The sequence below is a fragment of the Orcinus orca genome, chromosome 1, assembly GCF_937001465.1.
Source record: "Orcinus orca chromosome 1, mOrcOrc1.1, whole genome shotgun sequence".
NCBI classification, from domain to species: Eukaryota; Metazoa; Chordata; class Mammalia; order Artiodactyla; family Delphinidae; genus Orcinus; species Orcinus orca.
In genome coordinates, this window is record NC_064559.1 from 40860475 (window position 1) to 40885586 (window position 25112).

Below are 25112 nucleotides of genomic sequence, written 5' to 3' on the forward strand. Positions count from 1 at the left end.
ATGAGTCACTTGCAGAAATGAAACACCCTGCTTCCTGGAATCACTTTCTCATCTGTTTAGTCTCTAAAACTTTCTTTTATTATTATTATGTCTAACAATAGCTTTATTGAGATACAATGCATTTGCCATAAAATTTGCCTTTAAAGTGTACATGTTTCTGGGGTGTGTGCCTAGGAGCGGAATGACTGGGTCTCATGGTAACTCTGTGTTTAACGTTCTGAGGCACTGCCAGGCTATTTTCCAAAGCAGCTGCACCATTTTACATTCTTACCAGCAAGGTATGAGAGTCCTAACTTCTTCACATCCTTACCAAAATACGTTGTGGTCCATCTTTTTTATTATAGTCTTCCTAGTTGGTATGAAGAGGTATCTCGTGGTTTTGATTCTCTAATGATTAATGACACTGAGCATTTTTTCATGTGCTTGGCCATTTGGATATCTTCTTTGTAGAGATTCCTATTCAAATCCTTTGCCCATTTTTTAAGTGAATTGTTTGTCTTTTTTAGTCCAATGTTCATGCTTCTTCTTTCTGCTCTTATGATGCCTTTTCCAAATGCTTAGTTGTACTTGTGTCTGCCTCACGCACTAGGCCAGGGGTTGGCATACTACAACATGGGATTTGTTGGGATAAATCCAGCCTACCACCTGTTTCTGTGTGGCCTGTGAGCTAAGAATGGTTTTATATTTTTAAATCATTGAAAAAAATCAAAAGAAGGGTACACAGGAGCTTTGTACTGTTTTTTACTTCTTGTGAGTCTTTATTTCAAAACAAAAATTTATTTTATGAATCAAAAGAAGGATAATGTTTTGTGACATGTGAAAATTATATGAAATTCACATTTCAGTGTCCATAAATGACGTTTTTTTGGAACACAGGCATGCCCATTCATTTAAGTATCGGGTACAGTAGGGTTGAATAGTTGCAACAGAGAACATTGCAACGTGGTTGGCAAAGCTGAAAATATTTACTCTCTGACCCTTTACGGAGAAAGTTTGCCAACCCCTGGCTTGTGCTGAAAAATAAGTCAGCACAGCTTCAGTGACACCACCTGATGACTAATGCAAACGTTCACCCTGGGACAGGAAGCTGAAAGCATCACCCTCATCCACAGCCCCACCTCTTGACCTTTGAGCATGTGGGGTCAAATTCACCACGAGATTCTCCTAGCTTCAGCCTACTGCACTAAGCATTAAATTACCTGGCTTGTATGTTTGGTGGCCTGTCAGATGTATCTGAGACAGCCTTTTCTTTTATGGTGGTGAATCTGGTATTTCCATTCCAACCACTGACTGGAAGTTTCCACCCAACTTTTGAGATGTACTTGAAGACCAAATTAATAATAGCTTCCTTCACGTTGCTCTAAAGCTTTGGAGTGTGTGAGACCTACTTTGTTTATCTTTTAGGTGTTTAAAGACAATTGCTGCAGAAGAGAGGTCCTCAATTTATATGTATTTTGCAAAAATGCTCCTGGATGTAATGCCAAGGTTATTCTGGGACGATACCAGGTTGGTATTACTGGTGAACAATATTTGCCTTTGCTATTTTTCCAGTGACATGTACTGAACATTTTTATGTGACAGTTAGTGGGCTAAGCATGGTACGGAGATTCATTGGGTTGCCCCCAGAGAATTCTTGTCTAGAGGTACACTTGGCTACAGTGCAGCCCACCGAGGGCTAAGGTGTGAAATTAATCTCACGTGAAGAGATTCATTTTGTATGGAACACATGGAGGACATACCATGTGTGCTAGACCTTAACTTGTGGGTTAGGGTTATTGATCCAAAAGAGAAGATGTGAGACATGCTGGGCAAAAGAAATGGTCGAGCAAGGACACGTCATTTTTGGAAAACTGTGAAGGATTTGGGATTCCTAGGATGGGAGCCAGGGCATGACTGCAGAAAGACACAATTGTAAGGGTCCCTGCCTGGAAGCATTTGCAGGTGCTGGGGTGGGTGTCTCCTAGCCGCTGTGGGCCCTGCTGTCTTAGAGGTTGTGATCTAAGGCAGACAACACAGACCAGAACAGAGCTAGAATGTAGTGTAAAGGCGAAGCGTTGGTATGAGATGCAAAATAACGAGGTGTAGGGGAGGTGAAGGGTTGTCGAGTTCCTTTCAGATGAAGCTGTCCTACCTTGCTCTTGCATCCAGCGGTGGAAGGTTGTTAAATGGGAAGCAGGAAACGTGGCTCCACCACAGCAAGCCCATGTCAGGTTCAATCACGCTATGAATGAATACGAGGCAAGCATCTCTAGCTTCCAGGGAATTGCTAGGAGGATGCTACAAGTTTCCCTTCCCAGCCACACGTTTTGGAATGTATTTCAGGTGATTCAGTCTTTTCCCCATCATGCCGCTATACCTCTAGGCACTGAGCTCATAAATGTGTAAATGATTCCCTTGTTAACCCAAGAATTTCTTTGGAAGTTCACAGAAGGTTTTTTGTGTTTTCCTAAGACAGTCCCTCGCCACTTGTTTTGATAGTCAGGTCCTAGAGCAAGCAGGGCCTCTTTACCAACTTTGTTGTCACTAAGCCTGTACAGGAAATGAGGCTCATTGATCAGCTCTAGTGACCAGATCCTCAGCTTCTGGAGAACAGTGGCTGGTTTATTTTTACCTGTTTCTTTTGTATTTCCTCTCATTCCCTGTTCTCCTTCACCTTGTGAGTAAGGTGTAGGATCTCACAGGTAGCAGAGTCTTGATGAATATTGATGGTTTTGGTGAGAGCTGAGGGGTAGCATCCATGGATTTTGGAGAAGATGTAGATGTCAGTTGTCACTGTCTCTCATTACTAGAGGCAAAGGAGAAAAGCTATAATATTTATTTACATCCTATAGTAAAACTGTGTGTTCTCTTAAGGGGTCAGCAAACTGTTTCTGTCAGGAGCCAGATAGTAAATATTTTAAGCTTTGCCGGCCATACAGTGTCTGTCGCAGCTACTCAGAGGGAAAGCAGCCATAGCCATTATGTGAGACATAGGTGTGGCTGTTCTCCATAAAACTTTATTTACAGAAACAAGTAGCAGGCCAGATTTGGCCCAAGGGCCGTAGCTTGCCAACCCTGTTTTAAAGGATCTTGTGGTGGGGAACAAACTCCTTAGGATTTTGATACCTTGTCAGCACCACAGTAACTTGCAGTGTTATCCACAGGTTCTGTTAAGACATGCCTGCTTTTAAAAATCTGTAACATGAAGAACACTGTCTGAGTCACCATTCTCTAATGTTCTGGTCAAGAACATTTCCTGACTTGACAAGGATGGCCCATCCCAGCTTCTCCTGGGCCTGTGATCCTGTATTCCTCTATCGTTTTCTTTACCGCTTCTGGAAGAGCTTCCTCTCCCTCCCTTTCTTTCCTTTAGTCCTTCCCCTTCCTTCACGTACTTAGGAGGTAGCCTTCTCTTCTTCCCTCTTTGCCCTCTGTTGTGGCTTTTACCATCTGCTGTGCAGAGATTAGTACTTGGTGCTGGAGGTGGGGATGGAGGGTGCACGAAAGAAATGTCCTTGAGGAGCTGGTAAATTAATTGGCGTGTCTAAGGAAAATATTCAAGAGCTAACCTGAGAATATGAGCAGGTTAATAGGTAATCAAAGATAAACCCGGCATGCTTTCTTCCTCACGCATCTTCCCCTGTCCTCCAAACAAGGCTGGCTGTCACAGCATCCGTGCAAGCAGCCTTCTCCATGCCCTGTGCTCAGCAGAGGCAGCGGGTGGCCTCTGCAGAGAGCCTGTGACAGAGGCTGTGCCCCCTGCCCCCCACCCCCGCAGTCCTTTCTCCTGCTGCCCCAGGGTCCTCCCTCCCTCCCTCACTAGGCCTTGCACCAGGCTTCCCCTCCCACTGCCCTGCTCAGTGGGTCCCCACTGGCTTGTTGTTATCTGTCGCAGGACCACCTTCAGCACTGCTTATTCCAAGCTGTGCAGTGCTCTAATGAGAGCTGTCGGGAGCCAGTCCTTCGCAAAGATCTGAAAGAGCATTTGAGCGCAGACTGTCCGTTTCGAGAGGAAAAATGCCTTTATTGCAAAAAGGATGTGGCAGTCATCAATCTACAGGTAAAAAAAAAAAAAGAATCATCTTTATGGGACTAAATTCTGCCTCAGTGGTCACAGTGAATCAGGTGGGATACCAGAAGCACTTTTCTGGATTTATTTTTATGCAGAAAGAGGTCTAAAGAATAACTTCATCTGAGGGTTCTATAAAAAGCTAAAAACCTTCTTGGTGGGACTCTATTCATGTATCATTGGCAAAAATGTTGTTTGAGCACCTGCTGAGTGTGAGTGGTCCAGGAGTGATGCTAGGCGCTGGGTCCCAAGGAGGTGACCACACTGTCTGTTCTCAGGATGCTCTGACCTAAGAGGCAGGATGCCGGCATAAGACAAGAGCATGGGGTACCCTTTACATGTACCAAAGGAGCCAAGCCAGTGACTCCCATAGTCTGTCCTCTGTCAGTCCCATGTCCTCTGACCTTCTTTAAAAGAATTGGAAAATTGAACTGAATTGAATTTACTTATACCAAGAAGGCAGCCATCTAGAACGCTTTTTGGAACTAGGCCATACCTTCCTACAGAGGGTAAGCCACATAGCATAGATCCCCAAAGGGACATATGTATACACACTCTGAGGCCATACAGGGAGCCTTTGGAAGCAAGGCTGGCTTTATTTCAGCACACTTTTTCTGTTTCAGAATCATGAGGAAAACTTGTGTCCTGAGTACCCAGTATCTTGTCCCAACAAGTGTTTGCAGATTATTCCAAGAACTGAGGTAACTGTAAATAATTCTCTTAGTAGATTTTATGTAAGATAGAGTTTCAGTAATCACTGTGGTGTGTGTTTGATCAAACCCCATAAGCAGGGGCCCAAGGCTTAAATTATCCTCACGATAACCATGGTTCTGTCTTCCCTCCCCTTCTCCCTGAGAATTCTTCTCTGTTTTCATCTTAGCTCTCCTTCCCCCAGGCTTCAGCATGGTGCTTCCTCCCTTCTTCCCAAGCCACCCTTGGCTCCCTGCTTGCTGCAGTTATACCAGGTAGCTGGAGAGTCGGGGATGCATTTCCCTAGCATGAGGCTGTCTGTTTTGTAGGTGGATGAACACCTTGCTGTGTGTCCTGAAGCTGAACAAGACTGTCCTTTCAAGCACTATGGCTGTACTGTAAAGGTATGGAATAATTGTTTCTGTCTACCTTCTACTGTATAATTCATTTGTTGAGTTCATTTTATTCTTGATTCCATTCAAGATGCAGAAGGACATTCACTTCTGAGAAACTTTAAGACTGGTGCTTGTAACTAGTGGCTACCAGTAGGGTGAGGCAAGATGGTGGTAGGGAATTAACAGGTACAAACTACTATGTATAAAATAAATAAGCTATAAGTATATATAATACAACACAGGGAATATAGCCAATATTTTATAATAACTATAAACAGAATAGAAAAAAGAAAAAAAGACTTGTATACAATACATAATACTAATACTTGTATTAGTCAGGGTTCTCCAGAGAAACAGAACAAATAATTTATATATACATAAAATTTATAATACCTAATACCAACTTTTTTGAGGTTTGCTTATTATATCTATGAAAATAAAATGTGACCCTCACATTGACCTTGCAATCCTACTGCTAGAAATTTATTTCACAGATATCCTTTCATAAGTATGCAATGATTACACACATATACAAACACACATGCAAACAAAGATATTTACAGTACTACCCCCTTGTCCATGGGGGTAGATTCCAAGATCCTCCACGGATGCCTGAAACCATGGTTAGTACCAAACCCTATATATACTATGTTTTTCTTTCCTATACATACATACCTGTGATAAAGTTCAGTTTACAAATTAGGCACAGTAGGAGCATATCTGAATTGCCAGCATCATTTGGGGCCGTTATCGACTAAATAAGGGTTACTTGACGACAGCACTGCGATACTGCAACAGTTTATCTGATAACCAAGATGGCTAAGTGACTAATGGGTGGGTAGTATGTACGGCCTGGATACCTGGACTATGGGTTGACTCACCTCTGGGGCAGGACGGAGCAGGAAGGCACAAGATTTCACTACGCTACTCAGAACAGTTCACAATTTAAAGTATGAATTGTTTATTTCCGAAATTTTCTATTTAATATTTTTGGACCATGGTTGACCATGGGTAACTGAAACCACAGAAATTGAAACAGTGGCTAAATGGGGACTACTGTATATAGCCAAAAAAAAAAAAAATCCAAAAACCCACAAAAAATGAAAAACAACCTATAAGTCCATCTCTGAAGTACTGAGTATATAATTATATATATATATATTTTTTCATATTTTGGAATACTATGCATCTGATAAAAAGAATGAGGTATATATTTTAAAAATTACGTACAGTATGATCTCACTGTGTATGTATCTTCACTGACTCTGGTAGTGAGATTAGGGAATTGGGTGTGGAGACAGAGAGAAGGGGGCTTTTATTTTTCTTCTACATCTTGCTATATTGTTTGAGATAAGCATATATTTCTCTTATTTTAAAAAACTCTTATGAGAAACCTTTTTTAAAAAATCAGTGAAGAGTCCATAAATGTGTCACATAGCAAACCAGTGATTATCCTGGCTGAAGAAAGGATAGGTTTTACCTTCCTTGTGCACAAAATACAGAATTGTTTTCCAGCTCTAAAAGGAATCTCCGTTTTTAAAAAAATTTATTTTAAATATTTATTTATTTATTGACTGCTTTGGGTCTTCGTTTCTGCATGTGGGCTTTCTCTAGTTGCGGTGAGTGGGGCTTCGTTGCGGTGCGTGGGCTTCTCATTGCGGTTGCTTCTCTTGTTGCGGAGCACGGGCTCTAGGCGTGCGGGCTTCAGTAGTTGTGGCTCACGGGCCTAGTTGCTCCATGGCATGTGGGATCTTCCTGGACCAGGGATCGAACCTGTGTCCCCTGCATTGGCAGGCGGATTCTTAACCATTGCGCCACCAGGGAAGTCCCTAAAAGGAATCTTCTTTACAGTTAGGCCCAAACTTCCATTTGGATTGTATTCTAGGACTTGCTGGGGATGGCTGGGGGAGTTCTCTGGAGGAGGGGCCAACCCTAAACTGAAGGGAAATTGATGATGAGTGTTTGCTTAGAGTCTATGGGCCACCCATACCATTTGCTTTTACTAGTAATGCAGGCAGTCTGCAATGGAATTTTAATAAGGGAAGAAGTTTGCATTTCTTCTTGCAAACATATAATTTGACTTTGAAGGCAACAAATTTGCATGGGCTGAAATTACAATTAGGTTGCATACCTTCTGCCCGATAAAAGGACAGTGATAGAAGGCGGTAGAGAAGTGTGCTTGGTAGGAGGGAGAACTAACGGAGGCTTAAAACTGATCTGGGAGATAACCCACCAAGGAGGTAAGTTTTACATGGGAATAGTTGAGAGGTGGTAATAACTACACTTAACCCTCAGTCATATACTCCTAGGGCAAGGAACGAAATTAGTGCTGAGAACTTTGATAGTGGCCTGACTCTCTGTAAGCGTGTCATGGGTACTGTAGAATCCTAAAGCTGGAAAAGGGACCTGGGAGGGGTCATTCTCTCTGCAACCCACCATGAGACAAGTAAGCAAAGTTGTTAAAGTTCTGCTTTAGCAGAATATCCCACCACCACCCTCATTTTGGGAGCCTTTCAACAACCTGACTTATTTTTCTCTTCATATTAAAGGATAAACGAGGAAACCTGCAGGAGCATGAGCATTCAGCCTTACGGGACCACATGCTTCTGGTTTTAGAAAAGAACTTCCAGTTAGAAGAACAGGTAAATATTCAAGGGTTCAAGTATAAAGGGAGGCAACAGAATCGCTAGGATTTGTACTTGTTGGTATTTTTATATTCCTCTCTGTTTCAGTATAAGTCAACTGGAGGTAGATGTTTTTCTACTAAGTGGCCAGACTCACAGGCTTGTAGTACATTAAACTGGAAAGTGCCTTTGAGATCTTAGGTGAAGTAACTAAGCTCAAAGAAATTTTGATGTGTTTGTGATATTAAGGGACAGAATTCAATCTCAAACCCATGTCCCTGATTCTCAGTCCAGTGCTCCCCGTGTTACACCACACTGCCTCTCTGCAGCCTATCCACACACCTTGTGGTTATTACCTGGCACCTAGCAGGAACCTAGTAGATGTCTGGCGTTTTTAAATGAAATCAGTATTACCATGAAACAACATTTGACTATCTGTTCTAGGCACCGTGGGTTTTATATATTTTGTAATAAGTCTTAACTTATTAACTTTGCAACCTACTCATACGTGCATATTTATTTCACTGCAATCAATGCATACGTACATATTTATTTCACTGGGTTGTGATTATCAAGTGAAATGATGTGTGCAAATGCCAGCCGTAGTCCCTGGAATATTCATAGTGGACCTCAATAAATGCTGATTCTATTGAGTAATTATTCTAAAAGTTCATTATTTTGTTAGGGCATCTCAGAGGATCAGACTTTTCAAGCCCAGGTAGGGAAGAAAACCATCCAGCTGCAGAGAGGGAGCTGAATTTTACGGCTGCAGATTATTTTATGGTGTCTGATTCCATATTAAAGTAGGTGTGTGAGTTTCAGGGTCAGATCGTGGAGAAAATTAGAAAGACTGATTAAACTGTAACTGGTGGAAGGCATGCTGCCTAGGAGCCATTCCCAAGTTCTTTCTGTAGGTGTTGCCTCATTCGTCTATCCACTGATCCAACAAACACATGCCATGTCAGGTACAATGCTAGTTGCTAGGGACACTGAGTCAAGGAAGACACAGCACGTACCCTTGAAGAGCTCACAAAAATGTAAACAGATAAGATGCTGTGCCTTGTGGGACGTGCAATGGGGGTGCCCTGTGTTGGGGTACAGAGGCTGCAGCAGTTTGCCCTGTGGGAGTTGCAGAAGGCTTTTCAAGGTAACACATCCGAGCTGCATCATCTTGAAGGAAGAGAAGGTCCGTCAGTTAAAATGTTGTGGAAAGAGGATATTCCAGAAGGGGAAAGTTTATGCCAAGGCAGAGAGGCACGAGAGAGACTGATGGTCCAAGAAAATGGGGTTTGGGGGTAGAGAGACATCCAGGTGTGAGACAGGGAAAGGCTGAAGACTGGTGTGTTGGGTCCAGACTGCATTGGCCTTCCATGTAAGCTAAGAAGTTTCAAACATTTTACATTCAGTGATTTTTTTAAATTTATTCATATTCTGCTCTATTTCAGAAAGGATTTAAGGGCGAAAGTTTGGACTAATGTTTGCCAGTAATAAGGATCTAAAAGACGTTTTTAAATAGGAAGATACTTGGTCAGCTAATTGTTTGGCTTTAAAAATATGACAGCTGGTGGTACCATGGAAGATGGATAGAAGGAGAGAAGAGAATGAGGCCAGAGGGACCAGGCAGAAGGATGCTGCAGTAAACTAGCCAGTGTGGCAGTAGAGCCTGCCAATTGTTGGGTGAGGGTCCTGGAGCCAGAAAGCCCTGAGTTCAAGACCTGGCTCCGCACATCGGAGTTCGGGCAAGCTACTTAACCTCTGTCTTCCACAATTTTCTCATTTGTAAAATGGGGTCGTAGTGAGGGTCAAATTATATATGTGCGCTCTTAGCACAGTGCCTGGCTAACAATAAGCAGTTCAGTATTAGGGGAAGTGATACTGGAGGTGGTAGTGGCTGGTGGTGATGCCGAAGGTGAAGGCTTGACCAAGGCTGTGTCAGTGGGGATGGAGGGAGGGCATTGAGAGACTTTTGCAGGTTGGAGTCACATGCTGTAGTTAAGGCAGGGAACTTGGTAATGTTATTAACTGAGATGGGCACTGCACACAGGAACAGGTTAGACGTGAGGGGAGCGGGGCAAGAGGAGACACTGAGCTTGCTTTTGGTCAAGGATGTCTGGTGCACACGCACATGGGAGTCAGCTCTTGGGGTATAAGTAGATTTGGGGGCCAGAGATCAGATGGTTATTGCAGCCACTTATGCATTCATTTATAAAACATGTGTCAAATGCCCTCTGTGTGCCAGGCGCTGTGCTGGGCTTTGGGGATTGGGAAATAAGTGAAATGTAGCCTCAGCAATTTAGTGGAGAAAAAAATGACCAAATTAACCCCCAAAAAAGCAATGAGTCATGAAGGTAAGTTATGCTTCTAGAGTATGGTCAGAATGTCATGGAACTTAAGAGGTGGCCTAGGTAGGTGGTACTAGTGTGGAAGTATTTCTGGGAGGATATGCCCTTGAGTGAGGCTTAAAAAGTGGTCGCTTCTAGGTGAAGGAGGAAGTGACTGAGAGCAGGGCCTGAAACAGAAGGGGTGTAGTGTGCAAATGGGCATGAGGCTGGAAAGGTGGCCAGGGGCAGATTTTGTAGGGCCCTGTAGAGCCTGTAAAAGAAGGCCACTAGAGATGGTTAAGTAGGAGGGGTGACCAGCCCAGATTTGTCACTTATTATTCTTCTGGTCACAGTATGGAGTATGATTTGGAGGAAAACAAGGCTAAAGACAGGGGGAGCATTCATTCATTCATCTATTTAACAAACATTTATCAAGCATCTACTGGTGCCAGGCACCAGCCCAGTTGTTGACGTTCCAGTGGACGGTGGGACTCATGCCAGTCCAGCTCCCATAGAGCTTCTTTTCGGGTATGTGTTTGTTAGGGACAGTGTATGATCTGTTAGGAAGCTATCGTAGCAGCCCAGGTGAGAAATAACGCAGGCTGAAACAAGATGAGATGCAATGAGAAATGGATGTAAGAGTTGTTTTGTTGTGTGTCAGGAGCTAAAGTTGGCAGGTATTGCTGATTAAGTGGGTGTAGGGATAAGAGAAGAGTTGTCGAGGATCACGCGAAGGTTTTTGGTTATTTTCCTCAAATTGATTATAAATTCTGAGAGGTGGTGTGTTTTGCCTACCACTTGCTAGCGGTATGCTGGGCAGGTTACTTAAACGCTCTGCCTCTGTTTCCTTATCTGTAAAGTGAAACTGATAGTCATACCCAACACATAGAATTAAAAGAGTTAAGGAATATAAGGGTTTGACAGACTCAGCAAATTGCAGCTATTACTATCGATGCTGTGCATACCGCATCTAATGTGGTATGGCGATCAGGACTCTGCGGTTGTTTAATAAGTGCATGCTGAATGAAAGAGGAGAACCAGTTCAGCAAATTTAGTCAAGTGGTGTCACTAGCATTAGATGAGCCATCAAAGTGGGTTACATATAGAAAAGGCTGATGAGGAATCTATGGATCTTTCTTTTCTTTATTATTATTTTTCGGAAGCACCTGCGAACATTTCTTAGAATTATATAGTAATCTACCTGTAAATATTTTCTATAAATATATGTGTGTATATCTTTCCTAGAAATACTTCACCTGCAATATTTTCCTAGAACTATATTTAAATTTTAACTTGTGTGCATACAGTTCAATGACCTCATTTATATTCCTGTTATTAGATTTCTGACTTATATAAGAGCCTAGAACAGAAAGAAAGTAAAATCCAGCAGCTAGCAGAAACTGTAAAGAAATTCGAAAAGGAGTTCAAGCAGTTTGCACAGTTGTTTGGCAAAAATGGAACTTTCCTCTCAAATATACAGGTGAGAAATGGCCTTTCTATTCATAATCAAGATTTAGCCTTCAACTAGCCATGAGGGTTTTTCTTTTAATTTTTAAATGGAAATAATTTCAAATGTGCAAGAATAACACAGTGCAAAGAACACCTGTATATTCTGCATCCAGATTCACTCATTGTCAGTATTTTGTCCCATTTGCTTCATTCATCTCCCCCCTCCTCCTTCTTGTCCCAAACTCCCCCACCCTGTCCCTGTCACACACCCCCGCCCCCCTTGGGTATTCTTTCTGAACCCTTTGAGAGTAAGTTGTCTATCTTATGGCCCTTTCCCCCTACATACTTCAGTATGTGTTTCCTAAGAATAAAGGTCCTCTTTTACATAACCCAGTACATTTAGCAATGTTAGTACATGTTTACACTGGTACAGTACTTTTCTATAATTTATGGCAATTAGGGCTGTAATCAATGTTGGGCTGATGTTAGTCACTTGATTTCAGATTCCCTGAGAGCGTCTGTAGTCCTGCATTTTTAGTCAACAAAGTGAAACTATTAATTCCCCTGGGAAGAAAATGTTTTAAACATCACTAAAACATAGCAAAAATTACTTTGTGAATCATGAATGTTAAATAACCATAAACAAATTCCTAAAGAATAATGACTTTATTGTGATGATAAAATTTACAGTGGAAAATATTTCAAGATGTGATATGGGCAATCTTTTTGAAATCTGGATTATCCCAGAAAATGTAGGCCATATCATTTCCATATTTGTCAGCATACCATATGGATGTGTGTGTGAGTGTGTGTAGAAAAAAGGAAATCCACCATATGTTATTATCTCAATTCTGACCTCTTTCTAACACAAAAACCAGTCAAGAATGAAGGCACTAAGGGTAAGAGTGGAGGAGAAATATAGTTATAGTTTTATTTAGTCCCTTCCATCTAAAGAGAGCAACCAAATGTTCAGGCTTTAGCTCAGGCACTTCTGTACCACCTGTAGTGCTCAGGCCAGAACAGGTGGGCCTTCTTCCAGCGCATTCTCTGCCTTCTAGCAGAGTAGGAGTGAATCAGAAGAGTAGCATCTAAGAGAAGGAAGTGATAAGGCAAGGAGAGAACAGAAATATAAAGATAGGGTAGAGAACCAAGAGGAGAGACACCAAGGGAGGAGTAAAACTCAGATGAAGAACAGTTCAAAGATTTGAAACAGGAGCAGAGACGCTGTGGAGGGGGAGGAAGCTATTAGGTGATTCATCTCTCTGAGATCCTCATTGAATTTTCTCTTCTGGACTGTGCATTTTTCATTTCATTAATTGATTAATTAAAGGTGAAATGTTTGAGTTGAAAGATATAACCTTAACGAACTACTCAAATTTTTTTGACATGATGATCCACTTTGTACTGAAAGGTTCTTGCCAGTCACATTGACAAGTCCGCTTGGCTAGAAGTTCAGGTGCGTCAGTTATTACAAATGGCTAACCAGCAACAAAGTAAATTTGATCTGAGGCCTTTGGTGGAAGCGATTGATACAGTGAAACAGAAAATCACCCTGCTAGAAACCCATGATCAAAGATTAGGTATGTCTAATGTTTTATACTTATCTGTTGGTGATTCATTATTTCTACATGCGTTCATGAAACAAGCAGCTGTCCAGGATCAATAATGGCTGAACCTGGTATTTGTGAAACAGAACAGCATGAGGTTCTGGCCACTCAGGCAAAAATGATGAAGGGCCATGAGCGGGAGCTGGAACAAGCAAGGGGTGGAAATGGGCCAGGAAATTCCAAGAACAGGGAGTGATGGTTTTTTAAGGAGAGTAGACAAAAATGAGAAGGGGAAAGGTGTGGTGGGAACATTGTTTTAAGTATAGAAAAAGAGACAGGCTTGGCTGTTTCAAAGCCTTCCAGTTAGAAAGCAGTGGGGCTTACCATGCAGATGCCCGCTAGCTCAGTACAGAGTGCATCTTCTCAACACTTTGGTGAGCCTCAGATCAAGAGGACGCATTTGGGTTTTCTTGGTGCCAATCTTGCCAAGACACAAGAATCACGGAGTTGATATTATTAATAGGAATTGTCCATTGGTGGACATTGAATTCAGTTCATCTTTGGGATGTCAGAATTTTCTTGGTTCTCTTCGGATAACAAAATTCCTCTTTGGGCAAATTTTAAAGACAACTTTAAGGCCTTCAAAGTCTTTTTTTCTTTGCAGTTGTTTTGGAAGGGGAGACTAACAAACATGATGCCCACATTAATATCCATAAAGCACAGCTGAATAAAAACGAAGAGCGATTTAAGCTGCTAGAAAGTGCCTGCTATAACGGAAAGCTCATCTGGAAGGTCACAGACTACAAGCTGAAGAAGAAGGAGGCGCTGGACGGACACACAGTATCCATCTTCAGCCAGCCCTTCTACACCAGCCGGTGTGGCTACAGGCTCTGCGCTAGAGCGTACCTGAATGGGGACGGGTCCGGGAAGGGGACGCACCTGTCGTTGTACTTTGTGGTGATGCGAGGGGAGTTTGACTCACTGTTGCAGTGGCCATTCAGGCAGAGGGTGACCCTGATGCTTTTGGACCAAAGTGGCAAAAGGAACCACATTATGGAGACCTTCAAGGCTGACCCCAATAGCAGCAGCTTTAAAAGACCCGATGGGGAGATGAACATTGCCTCTGGCTGTCCACGCTTCGTGGCTCATTCCACTTTGGAGAATGCCAAGAACACCTACATTAAAGATGACACCCTGTTCTTGAAAGTGGCTGTGGATCTAACTGACCTGGAGGATCTCTAATCACTGCTTCTGGGGTGATAAAAGGACTCCTTGAATCCAGAACCTTTGGTTAATGTAGTGACTGAATGTAGGCTCGACACACACTTGTATTTGGCTCTTTGCCCTTAATGTTTGAAGTCATTTTGAGATTTCTCAAGTGCTATCTTCTTTTTACATTTTATTCTGTCCCAGTTTGAAACTGACAATACTTAGAATATCTTCTCATTATTTATATTTTTATATCTCTTGAAAGATGTTAATTTTCTTAAAGGTAAGGTCTGGGGCATACCTCTTTTACTGGTGCTTAGTGTGGGGTCTCAGGGTGGGCCCTCTATAATATTAAATGTCATTGAGGACACTGAAGTAGAATTTCCAGTTGAAAATGCTTTGGGGTTTTTTTTTTTTTTTTTTTTTTTTTTGGTACGCGGGCCTCTCACTGCTGTGGCCTCTCCCGTTGCGGAGCATAGGCTCCGGACGCACAGGATCAGCGGCCATGGCTCATGGGCCCAGCCGCTCCGCGGCATGTGGGATCTTCCCAGACCGGGGCACGAACCCGTGTCCCCTGCATCGGCAGGCGGACTCTCAACCACTGCGCCACCAGGGAAGCCCCATGCTTTGGTATTTTATATTTGACCTTTTGATTCTAGACCTGACCGTAAGCCTGCAAAAACTATCTTTTAGGGTAGGCTATTCCAGTTAGGTAGATGGGTAATGTACTTCAATCTGCCCAGTTTGGACCAGACTTTTTCTGGTTATATACTGTATTTGTGGAAATTACTACACCTTTAATATTTTCATGAAGTTTACCAGGAGTCAGCAAGCACAGTTTTGCAAGGATGCATAAGAAGTGGTGAATAGAGTAAGCATTTTCATTCTCCCTGTTGAAGTAAAGCAGAAAGCACGGCATAGTTTATACATAAGGAGGTACAGCCATCCAGCTGAAGTTCAGATTTTATTAGGTTCAAGCATGTGAAAAAAACGTTTTCAAACAGAATGATCAAATATTATCAGTTTCATAAGATTCAACTTAATAAATAATATATATGTACATGTATACAAATAGTTTAAAGGTATTTGGTAAGAATAGTAAATTAATATGAGGATGGGCAGAATTTAGTATATGATGGAGAAAATGTCAAAAATGGATAAGAGGAATTTAAAACGAGAACACCATTACAATTTCCTATGGGTGTTCGTATTCCCATCCGAAATTGATGGCTAAAAGCAGTATCTCCTATTCTTTTTGAGAGGAATTTTGAATTCATAAATTGATATGAAAATGGGCACTTATGTAAACTTGTGATGTTTCTTGTCGAAGTCCTGAGTACTTTGTGAAGAACAGAAATGATCGTGTTCTTCTACATCTATCTGTATGGGTCTGGGAGTGTAAATACAAGTCTACCTGAGTCCTTCTGACTCTTGATAAGCCTGAGCTTAACAAGAAAACTACCCAGTTTTCCTGAGCCCTAACTCTTGTTATGCCACCGAGCATGGCCGACACTCAGCTGGCTCCCTTGAGCGTGCAAGGGCAAGCTGCTCACTCGGGTGATGACCACACACCTTAAAACTCTTGATCAGTTGACCTCACAGAAGCATATGATTTACACCAGTGGCTTCTGGAATAAATGGAACTTTCTTCATCTCTCCTGTGAAATTTCCAAGATACCAAAGACTCATACTGCACAAATCTTCCCAAAGGGTTAAATTCAAAGACCTAGGTTCACAATAGAAATCTGCTAAAGAACTACCCTGAATCTGCTGGTGAACTGGGGTACAGCTGACGGTCAGCACATTCCCTCAGACAAACTCAGGAAGTGTTTCTCTAGACCCCAGAGCTGGACGCAGGTGGCGCTGTGTGCTTGTTTTCAATGTTTCTCATCAAGTCCAAAGTCATCCTTGTGTTCCTGAGGAACAGATCACACTGTTGTAACTAGTTTTAAGTCTTTGATGTGAAAAACATTTTAAAAAGCGAATTTATCAAAATACTGATTTTGTGCTTTAACCAACTTCTCTACATAAAAAATGTAAGTCACGGCATGGTTTGCCTTATGAGTTCAGAGTCCCTTCATCATTGAAACAGTGAACACAAAACAAGGTATTCTGAAATAAAAAGCACTTCTTTCTCACAAAATAAGAGTTGTGAATTTTGTTTTAAGGAAGTCGAGCCATGGAAACTTATTTTTCCTTTTTAATGATCTGAACGGTTATTTTTATTCTGTATCTGTAAGATTTAAATTTTTATTTCCATTTTCGTCTGATTTCAGTTCCTGATGAAAAGAAAACAATACACTAGGCTTAAAAGGGGAGTCAACAACCTTGAGAAAGGTATGTGCAGGATTCAAATAGGGTGGGGAGGTGGGGTACATACTAATGCACCTTAACAGATCTGAATTCTAACCTCTCGTCTCCAGATGTGATGATTTCAGAGAAACAAGAAATAGTCACAGGGTCAATTCCGAGTGCCAGTCTTGAGTGCACAGAAATGGGACACAGAGCCACGAACCCTTTGTGATGGCCCTTGGACAATCGGTCCACACTGCAACTACCTCTTTTCTCTTGAAAGTGGTTGCAGACATCGGTCTTAATCTTACATAAGAATTCTGGGCTGGAGATAAAGCTTTGATGGATGCACAATAGAGGACCCGGTGATGGAATCCCCTGGGAACACCACACTTTAGGGAGGAGGAAGAGGAATCTGCAAAGCATTTGGAGAAGAGGTCAGAGGTTAAAGAAGTACCAAGGGAGGTGGGAAGGGAACTGAATGTCAGCAGGGCCAAATGCCACCCTGAGAATAGCAGTCGCTCCCAGGGCACCACCCCCAGCACTCCTGAACTCATTATCTCCCCCAGGCTGCTCCCTCCTCTGTCTGTATCTTTGATCCTGGCCTTTGCCTTAAGCTGCAGACTCCTGTATCCAAGTACCTGCTGAACATCTAAGCATGGAAGTCCCACAGGCACTTTCAAGTACACTTCACCAAAACTGAACTGGAGATCTTCCCAGTCTCCCCACCACTCTCAGCCGGTGACTCCTCCCGTTTATACCACCCCAGTTAGTGACATCAGCATCCAAGCCAGAGTCCGGACACTATGAATCCCCCCTCACTTTCCCCATCTAGTCACCCACCCAGTATGCCAACGGGACCTCCAAATAATTTCTTAAAACTATTCCTACTACTCTTATCCCTACTGCCTACTACTGCCCTATTTGCTGGCCTACAGTTTTTGCTTCACAACTATTCTCCCTGTTTTCTTCTTTTGCCTCTTTCAGATCCAACCTCACACTGACACCCAGTAATGTCTACAAAGAAAATCTGAGGGTGACTCTCCACCTCACCCCACCCACTGTGGCTCCATCACCCACAGGACAAAGCCCAGCCTCCTTGGTGTGGTGGGCAAGGCCCTGCATGCCTGCTTCTGCCTCTCCAGCCTCACCTCCTGACAATCCTACTTGGCTTTTAGCAATAGCATTCTAAGCCGTTCTGACATTAGTGCTTGTGGTACATTTTTACCTAGAATACTCTTCTCTACCCTCACCTCCTCCTTTGCCTGGTGAATTCTTGCCCTTTAAGATTCTGCTTTGGCCTCACCTCCTCCAGGATTCCTTCTCAAACTAGCCCCTGCACTCAACCCCTACCCTCCACTAGGCCAAGAGCCCCTGCTCGGGGCTGTATACTTGCTTGTCTATAACTCAGTTCCTGCACTGTTCTTTTTTCCAGAAAACAAATGTTAATTGACTACATTTGTATCAGATTTTACGTTAGGTACAAATAGAACAGATACTGTCCTTGTCCTCATAAAACATAATCTGGCGGTCACTACAGCGGTGAACCAAAACGCTCACTGTGCGCATGTTCCCAGCTGCCTCTGATAGACTTTGCCTCCTAACTTCTTTCTCCTGAGAAACATGTATGTCTCAGACCATTCTGAATGTCTGTGATGCAGAGTAGAAGAATAGGCAAAAAACATTTGAAGGGAGAGCCCTAGGGGCAAAATTTATGAAGACAAGCTAAACCAATCCACATAAGGATTGGGGAGAATCAAAGAAGAGAGAAAAGAGCAGTTCCTATGGGAACTGTTGGCAATTGTGACCTGGAGCCTGTTTGATGCTTTTATTCTTCCAAGAGACCCACGTTAAAGACTAAAATACATGTTTGTATTATTTTTGGCTGTTTGAGTTACACTTGCTAGAATACAGCTCCACGTGGACATTAGACTCTGGCTCCAGGATTACAAATAAGTATATAACAATATAAGTTGTGATCAATGCCTTGAAGAAAATGACAGACTCCAGTGAAAGAGTAATGGTGCCAGGTGGGGAGAACATGTACATACTTTGGGTTGTTGGGGAAGTCTTTATGCTGAGGTCACATGATATTCGGTGCTCATGTGACATGCTTCCTGGACGCTTGGCACTTTTGAACACCCTTATAAAATCTGAGCCATTTCCTGTGAGGAAACTTGCCTCCTTGCCCTCCTTTGCAGCACAGGAATGTGGCCCAGGCCCCACCAATCAGGCACAGTCATGCAGAACTTCAACTTGAAAGATGAAGTTGGAAAGATTCAACTTTTTGTTGGAAGAAGATTTGCAAGATGAAGAAAGAAATGTGCCAGACTCTGACTTCCCAGTGGTGAGTAGACCAGAGCAGAGCTCCTGGAACCCAGTGCTTATTTCTGTAGCTTGTGTTTATAGAAGCTGCGGGTTTGGTGTCAAGTGGCCGCAGCGGTGGATTTTCACTAGTGCCTCTAGTGTGTGTGGGTATCATACCTGGCTTTGCTGTACCTGCATCTGGCCTCTGGTCTTCCTGGAGCTTCTGTGGGCGACATTATATTAATAAAGCCCCTGTAGCAGCTAGAGTGCACTGTGTTGTTTGTAACTAAGCCTGACTAAATCAAGCTGAGACCTGAAAGACGAGTGAGCCGTGGGAGGAGCAGGTAGGATGAGAATTCGGGTCAGAGTGCACTGAGGAATAAAGAATTGGTTTAAGGAACTGAGGATAGGCCAGTGTGGTGGGAGTCCATTAGAAGAGGGGACGGTGGCACTAGATAAGGTTAGAAGAGGAGGCAGGGCCCAGAATCTAGTGCTGAAGTCATGCTGAGGAGTTTGTGATTTATGTGAAGTGCAATGAAAGTTGACCTGACGTGGGCAGGGGATTGCATGACCTGACTGACGTGTTCTAAAAAACTGCTCTATGTAGCGCATAGGTAAGAAGGGGACAAGAGAGGACATGGGGAGAGTATTAAGTTTACACCATCCTGCAGTTGTTCACAGGTCTGTGTCCTTACTAGATCACAAACTCCTCGAAGCCAAAAAGCATGTCTAATTCAAAAGATGCTCAGTGTATTAAACTGAATTGTATATGAACACTAATGCACTGAATCTTTGTAACAAATCTGCTAGGCAGGTGTGATGCCCATTTCACAGATGGAAAAAAACCTGGTGATTGGAGAGAGCTGTGTGTTATGTGCTAGGCACTGTCCTAAGAATTCTACACACCCAATGTATATTAACACGCGAGGGCTTCCCTGGTGGCGTAGTGGTTAAGAATCCGCCTGCCAATGCAGGGGATATGGGTTCGAGCCCTGGTCCAGGAAGATCCCACATGCCGCAGAGCAACTAAGCCCGCGTACCACAACTACTGAGCCCACGTGCCAAAACTACTGAAGCCTGCGCACCTAGAGCCCGTGCTCCGCAACAAGAGAAGCCACCACAATGAGAAGACCAGGCACCGCAACGAAGAGTATCCCCTGCTCACCGCGACTAGAGAAAGCCCACATGCAGCAACGAAGACCCAACGCAGCCAAAAATAAAAATTAATTAATTTAAAAACAAACAAACAAACATGCGAATCCTTGCAGCAATCTTATGGGGTATATGCTGTTTTATCCATGTTTACAGAGAGGCAATGGACACAGAGAGGTTAGGTAATAAGCTCTAGGTTACGCAGCTAATAAGTGGTAAAGCTAGGATCTGAATCCAGGCAGGCTGGCTTCAGAGACTCCACTCTTACTATGCAAGACTGCCTCATATGGGTACTGATTAACTCTACATGCTTCTATAAAAATATAATTTAAATGAGTTACTATATAATAAGAGTAACCACTGGAATAAAGACCGAATGTATAACTCCCAAACACCACTAGAGAAAAAAAAACTGGAAAAAGAAACTTTATCAAACCAAAGACAGAAAAGAGAAGACAACAACAGGAAGCATGATACATAGAAAAAACAAGTTAGAATTAAACCCAAACCCAAATTTATTAAACATAAATAAGAATGACTGAAATTTTACTATTAAAAGAGGAAATACCTCAAATATGGGGGACACATGTATATGCTTTTACATATTAATCTAAAACAAAGCAAACAACTCCTTTACTAGGTATATATTCAGAGACACTCTTGCACAAGCGTACCAGAAAACACATACAAGAGAGTTTACCGCCAGCACTGTCTATAATAGCGAAAGACTTGGCGGGAGGAACCCCAAACAAACAAGGCACAGCATGGATGTGGAGCAACGGAAACTCTCCCACATTGCTGGTGGAAGGGTAAATTGGTACTAGCTCTGGAGAACAATTTGGCAATATCAAATAAAGCTGAATTGTGCAAACCCTTCGACCTTGCAATTCCATTTCCAGACATATAACCGAAAATTCTTGCCATGTGCCCAATAAGATGTGTATAAGAATTAACTCGTACCATGATGGTGAAAATCAGTAATCATTAAATTACTAGCAAAAGGAGAATGGATAAATTGCTTTATAGTCATACAATGGAATACTATTCAGCACTTAAGATGAAAAAACTAGAACTACATGAATCAACATGGATAACTTTCACAAATATAATTTTGGTGACAAAACAAAGTTACACAATGCTATCATTTATGTTAGGTTTAAAAAGCACATGAGACAATACCATATGTTACTTACATAGCTATATATAGCATGTATAAAAGCTTTCATGAGAATGACAGATACCACATCCAGGGAAGGAGTTACCTTTGGGGAAGAAGAAAGGGAGAATGAGATTGCAGAAGGGTTCACAGGGGGCTCTAACTGAATAGGTAATACTAAAAGCTGAAGCAAATATGGGAAAAATGCTAAAACGCCGTAGTTAGGTGGCTGGTATATAAGTGTTCATTATATTATTCCCTGTAACTTTATACATGTTTGTAATATTTCATATTAAACATTTTAAAGAAAATAAGCTTTCAAGTCAAGATTCTATAGAAAGAACAGAATAAACCAGAGAAATAAGAAGGAAGAACTTAATGAAGGCATACATTAATGAAAGAGAAAAAACTTCTAAGACAGAAGTTATTAATAAAATCAAAAATTGGTTCAATAAATCTGATGAAGAAAAAAAGACTCCAATAAAATATGTAGGAATGAATTAAGAACAATATGAGATAAAAAAATGTTAATAATACCACAGACAATTTTATACTAAATTTGAAAATGTAGATGTAACGGATACTTTTCCAGGAAAAAAAAAATTTATCCCTTAAAAGGCACCACTTCCAGATGGCTTTAAAGATGAGTTCTTCAAAATGTAAGTAACAAATCATTCACATGCTATGTCTATTCCAGGTCATATAAAAACTTAACCTGACTGATTCATTTTGAGACCTAGCAGAAACTGATATCAAAACTAGACAACTAAAGAAAACCATAGGCCAATCTCACTTATGAATATAGAAACAAAAATCCTAAATTAAATACACAGCAAATTGCATCCAGCAATGTAATGGAAGAACTAGGATTGTAAGGATGGCTCAACATTAGAAAATCTATTACTGTAGTTCTATTGTTGTAGAGTAATGGAGAAAAGCTGTATGATCATCTCTAAAACTAATACTGAAAGTATTTGGTAATTCTCAATACCCATTTCTGATTTTAAGAAACAAACAACTTGACAATATAGGAAAAGAACCAAATGCCTTAATTTTTTAAAGAGGTATCTACCACAAACCTTTAGAAAACATTATGAACAAAACGTAGGATGCAATCCAAATAATTTCTGGTAACAATAAAGTACACTTGAGGCTACTACAGCGCTGTACTGGATTCCAGGAAAAAGCCCAAATTGTTATTTACACATAAATGCTCACCTACAAAATCCAAGAGAATTCTTAAAAATACAAGGTTCAGCGAGGTGAACACATAGATCAATATACCAAAAAAACAAATTATCCTGGGGTATAATAATAGTCCACTAGGAAGAGCAAACAAACTAGAACAGCAACCAAACCGCTAGGGAAAAACCTAAAAGGAAATGTTGCAAAACACCAAGATAACTGCAAGCCTTCACCTGAATAACAAAGGAACACTTGAATCGACGGAGAAATAACCACCTTGCTCAATGGTAAGTCTCCATATTGCACAAGTATCAAATCTGGGCAAATTAGTCTACCGAAAACTTTGCCATTTGGCGACATCTATTACCGAATTTGAAATGGAATCTCAAACAAGTTGCGGGAAAACGCTGCCATTTGGTGACAATCTGTTACAGAATCTGGCCCTGCTTTGAGGTTCGTGACGCGTGTGGAAGCGCTCAGCGAAGAGTCAAACCGTGACTGAAAGCCACTCGGCTACCCGCATCCCCCGCGGAAAACCGCGCGGCCGGAAGAACCACGTCGGCTCCGCCCACCTCGTGTCGCGGCCCGGGCGTTTCCGGTCGGCTGACGCATCCGCGCCCCGAGGCGTCGCAGGTCCCACCTGGAGCACCGGAGCGGGGACGGGCGTCTGGCTCCGAGGCGCTGGCTGACCTGGTTCCTCAGCACCTGCGGGCCGGGGCTGCTGAGCCCGCCCGGAAAGGTCGTTTCCCTCGCAGTTTCCAGTAAGTGACGGTCCCAGTCGGAGCTGCGGCTAGAAAGAGGCCGCGCCGGCATTTTCTTACCCTCCTCCCTTAACCCCCCTATGAAGTCCCTCCCTGGCGTCCGGGTGACTCCAGTTCTGTCCGCTACCACTCCCAGCGCTCGAGGTTTCCCGAGAAGATGTGTCCTTTCTCATGAACGCTTCGTTGATCTTAAACGGGCGCCGACCTCTCACCTGTACACTGGAGGGTGTGTTCTTGGTCTGACATTCGTCTCAGCCCTTCCTCGTCCTGCCATAGTGACGGCCCCGCAGTTACACACCATGGTAATGCGCCCACCATCACTTCTTCCCCACATGCCTCGGGGATATACACTTACTTTCTGCTTCAAAATCTTTCATCTTCTAACGAAAATCGGTTACCAAGGACCAGCCCTCTCAGCGCGGCGCCCCTATTCCCCTGTAAAAACCCTTTTCTCATTACATAATTGCAGCAGTTAAGGAAAGAATGCGTTAAGAGTAGGATCCTGACGTAAATGACACGCATTCTTTTATTTAATCATCGCAACAATCCTTAAGTAGATACTTAAGTGAGGAAACTGAGGCACAGAAAAGTTAATTTGCTGGAGGTGACGTAGTTTGCGTGGGATGGAGTTGAAATTTGAATCCATTTTGTAGCTCGCTCCAAAGCTGGTGCAGTCACCCCTTCATCCTTCCCCAATCCTTTGCATCCCCCTTTTCGTTGCTTCTCCTGAGGAATTTTTTTTCTGAATGCTGTCTAGAACAGTGGTCCCCAACCTTTTTGGCACCAGGGACCGGTTTTGTGGAAGACAGTTTTTCCAAGGACCGGGGATGGGGTGGGGGATGGTTTCGGGATGATTCAAGCGCATTACATTTACTGTGCACTTTATTTTTATTATTATTATATTGTAATATATAATGAAATAATTGTACAACTCACCATAATGCAGAATCAGTGGGAGCCCTGAGCTTGTTTTCATGCAACTAGAGGTCCCATCTGGGGGTGATGGGATGGCCTCAGCTCCACCTCAGCTCTTCAGGCATTAGATTCTCATAAAGAGCGTGCAACCTAGATTCCTCGCGTGCGCAGTTCACAGTAGGGTTCGCGCTCCTATGAGAATCTAATACCCTGCTGATCTGACAGGAGGCGGAACTCAGGCGGTAATGCGAGCGATGGGGAGCGGCTGTACATACAGATTAAGCTTCTTTGCCTTCTGCTGCTCACTTCCTGCTGTGCGGCCTGGTTCCTAACAGGCCACGGACCAGTACTGGTTTGGGGATCCCTGGTCTAGAAGATCCCAATTTATGGAAATTTGACCTCTAAGAACTTTTTCAGAGCTTCTTCTCACTCAGACCCTTGAGTGTTCCATTTTATCAGGCATGTAAGCTCTGAGTTTACACATCCCCAGTGTGTGCTTATGTCTCCTTACTTAAAAATGTACTCTTAACCCAGTATGTACTCATTAATCAGCCTTTCTCCTCTGCCTCAGTATGACTGTCATTATCATGACCACTGTTCTCAGCAAACATTTGAGCAGCTAGTTTTTGTAAGATAATAAAGATAATTGCAGTTTCAAAGAACTTTAGTTCCTGACCTCAAGGAGACATATGACATTTATTCATAAAAAGTCCAAGAAAATAGCAGATAAACACTAAATCATTTGCACAGAAAGCAAATTCTACAGAAGTAACTTTGGACAAAAGAGTTTAAGTGCTAGACTTGTTTCCTTATCTGTAAAATGTTATGGTTAGGGGAGATTATTAAAAGTGTGTGAATCTAAATTCAGAAATGATTGTTCACTTTGTACTGAAGTGGGAACTGTTGGAGAGGCTGTATAGTGTGTTCTTGATACATTATAGTAGAGATGGAGATTAGTTTGAAGATTTCTCTTAGCACTCTGAACATCTGATAAGGGCTGTAGACCTTGCTCTGGAAATAAATTTCACATTTATACATCGTTTTATACTCAATTTTTAGGA

The 25112-nt window shown here is 42.4% G+C and overlaps 1 protein-coding gene and 2 long non-coding RNA genes across 15 annotated transcripts in view; 2 read left to right on the forward strand and 1 right to left on the reverse strand.

Annotated features, from left to right (window-relative positions):
- Window positions 1-20087, forward strand: part of TRAF5 (TNF receptor associated factor 5) — a 49808-nt gene extending 29721 nt beyond the window's left edge. For 6 of the 10 annotated variants that reach the window (XM_049701455.1, XM_049701448.1, XM_049701449.1 and 3 more), the window contains 8 exons: window positions 1405-1506; window positions 3875-4039; window positions 4672-4749; window positions 5068-5142; window positions 7683-7775; window positions 11418-11558; window positions 12939-13107; window positions 13739-16297. In XM_049701455.1, coding sequence (XP_049557412.1) covers window positions 1405-1506; window positions 3875-4039; window positions 4672-4749; window positions 5068-5142; window positions 7683-7775; window positions 11418-11558; window positions 12939-13107; window positions 13739-14316 — 1401 coding nt within the window. In that variant the 3' untranslated portion in view covers window positions 14317-16297. Of the gene's footprint in view, window positions 1-1404; window positions 1507-3874; window positions 4040-4671; window positions 4750-5067; window positions 5143-7682; window positions 7776-11417; window positions 11559-12938; window positions 13108-13738; window positions 16298-16559; window positions 16621-17562 lie in introns of those variants that run through there. The other 4 variants (XM_049701460.1, XM_049701470.1, XM_049701475.1 and 1 more) reach the window with 3 other exon arrangements.
- LOC117203455 (uncharacterized) lies at window positions 755-24233 on the reverse strand. The gene is made up of 4 exons (XR_007473288.1): window positions 24073-24233; window positions 21228-21296; window positions 3881-4033; window positions 755-3523 (listed from the first exon to the last, which is right to left on the reverse strand). It is a non-coding gene; the product is annotated as an uncharacterized LOC117203455 (long non-coding RNA).
- The window catches only part of LOC117203454 (uncharacterized), a 56014-nt gene continuing 53771 nt past the window's right edge, over window positions 22870-25112 (forward strand). The window contains exon 1 of one of the 4 annotated variants that reach the window (XR_007473287.1): window positions 22870-23136. This is a non-coding gene — a long non-coding RNA (uncharacterized LOC117203454). The remainder of the gene's footprint in view (window positions 23137-25112) is intronic. The other 3 variants (XR_007473286.1, XR_004486227.2, XR_004486226.2) reach the window with 3 other exon arrangements.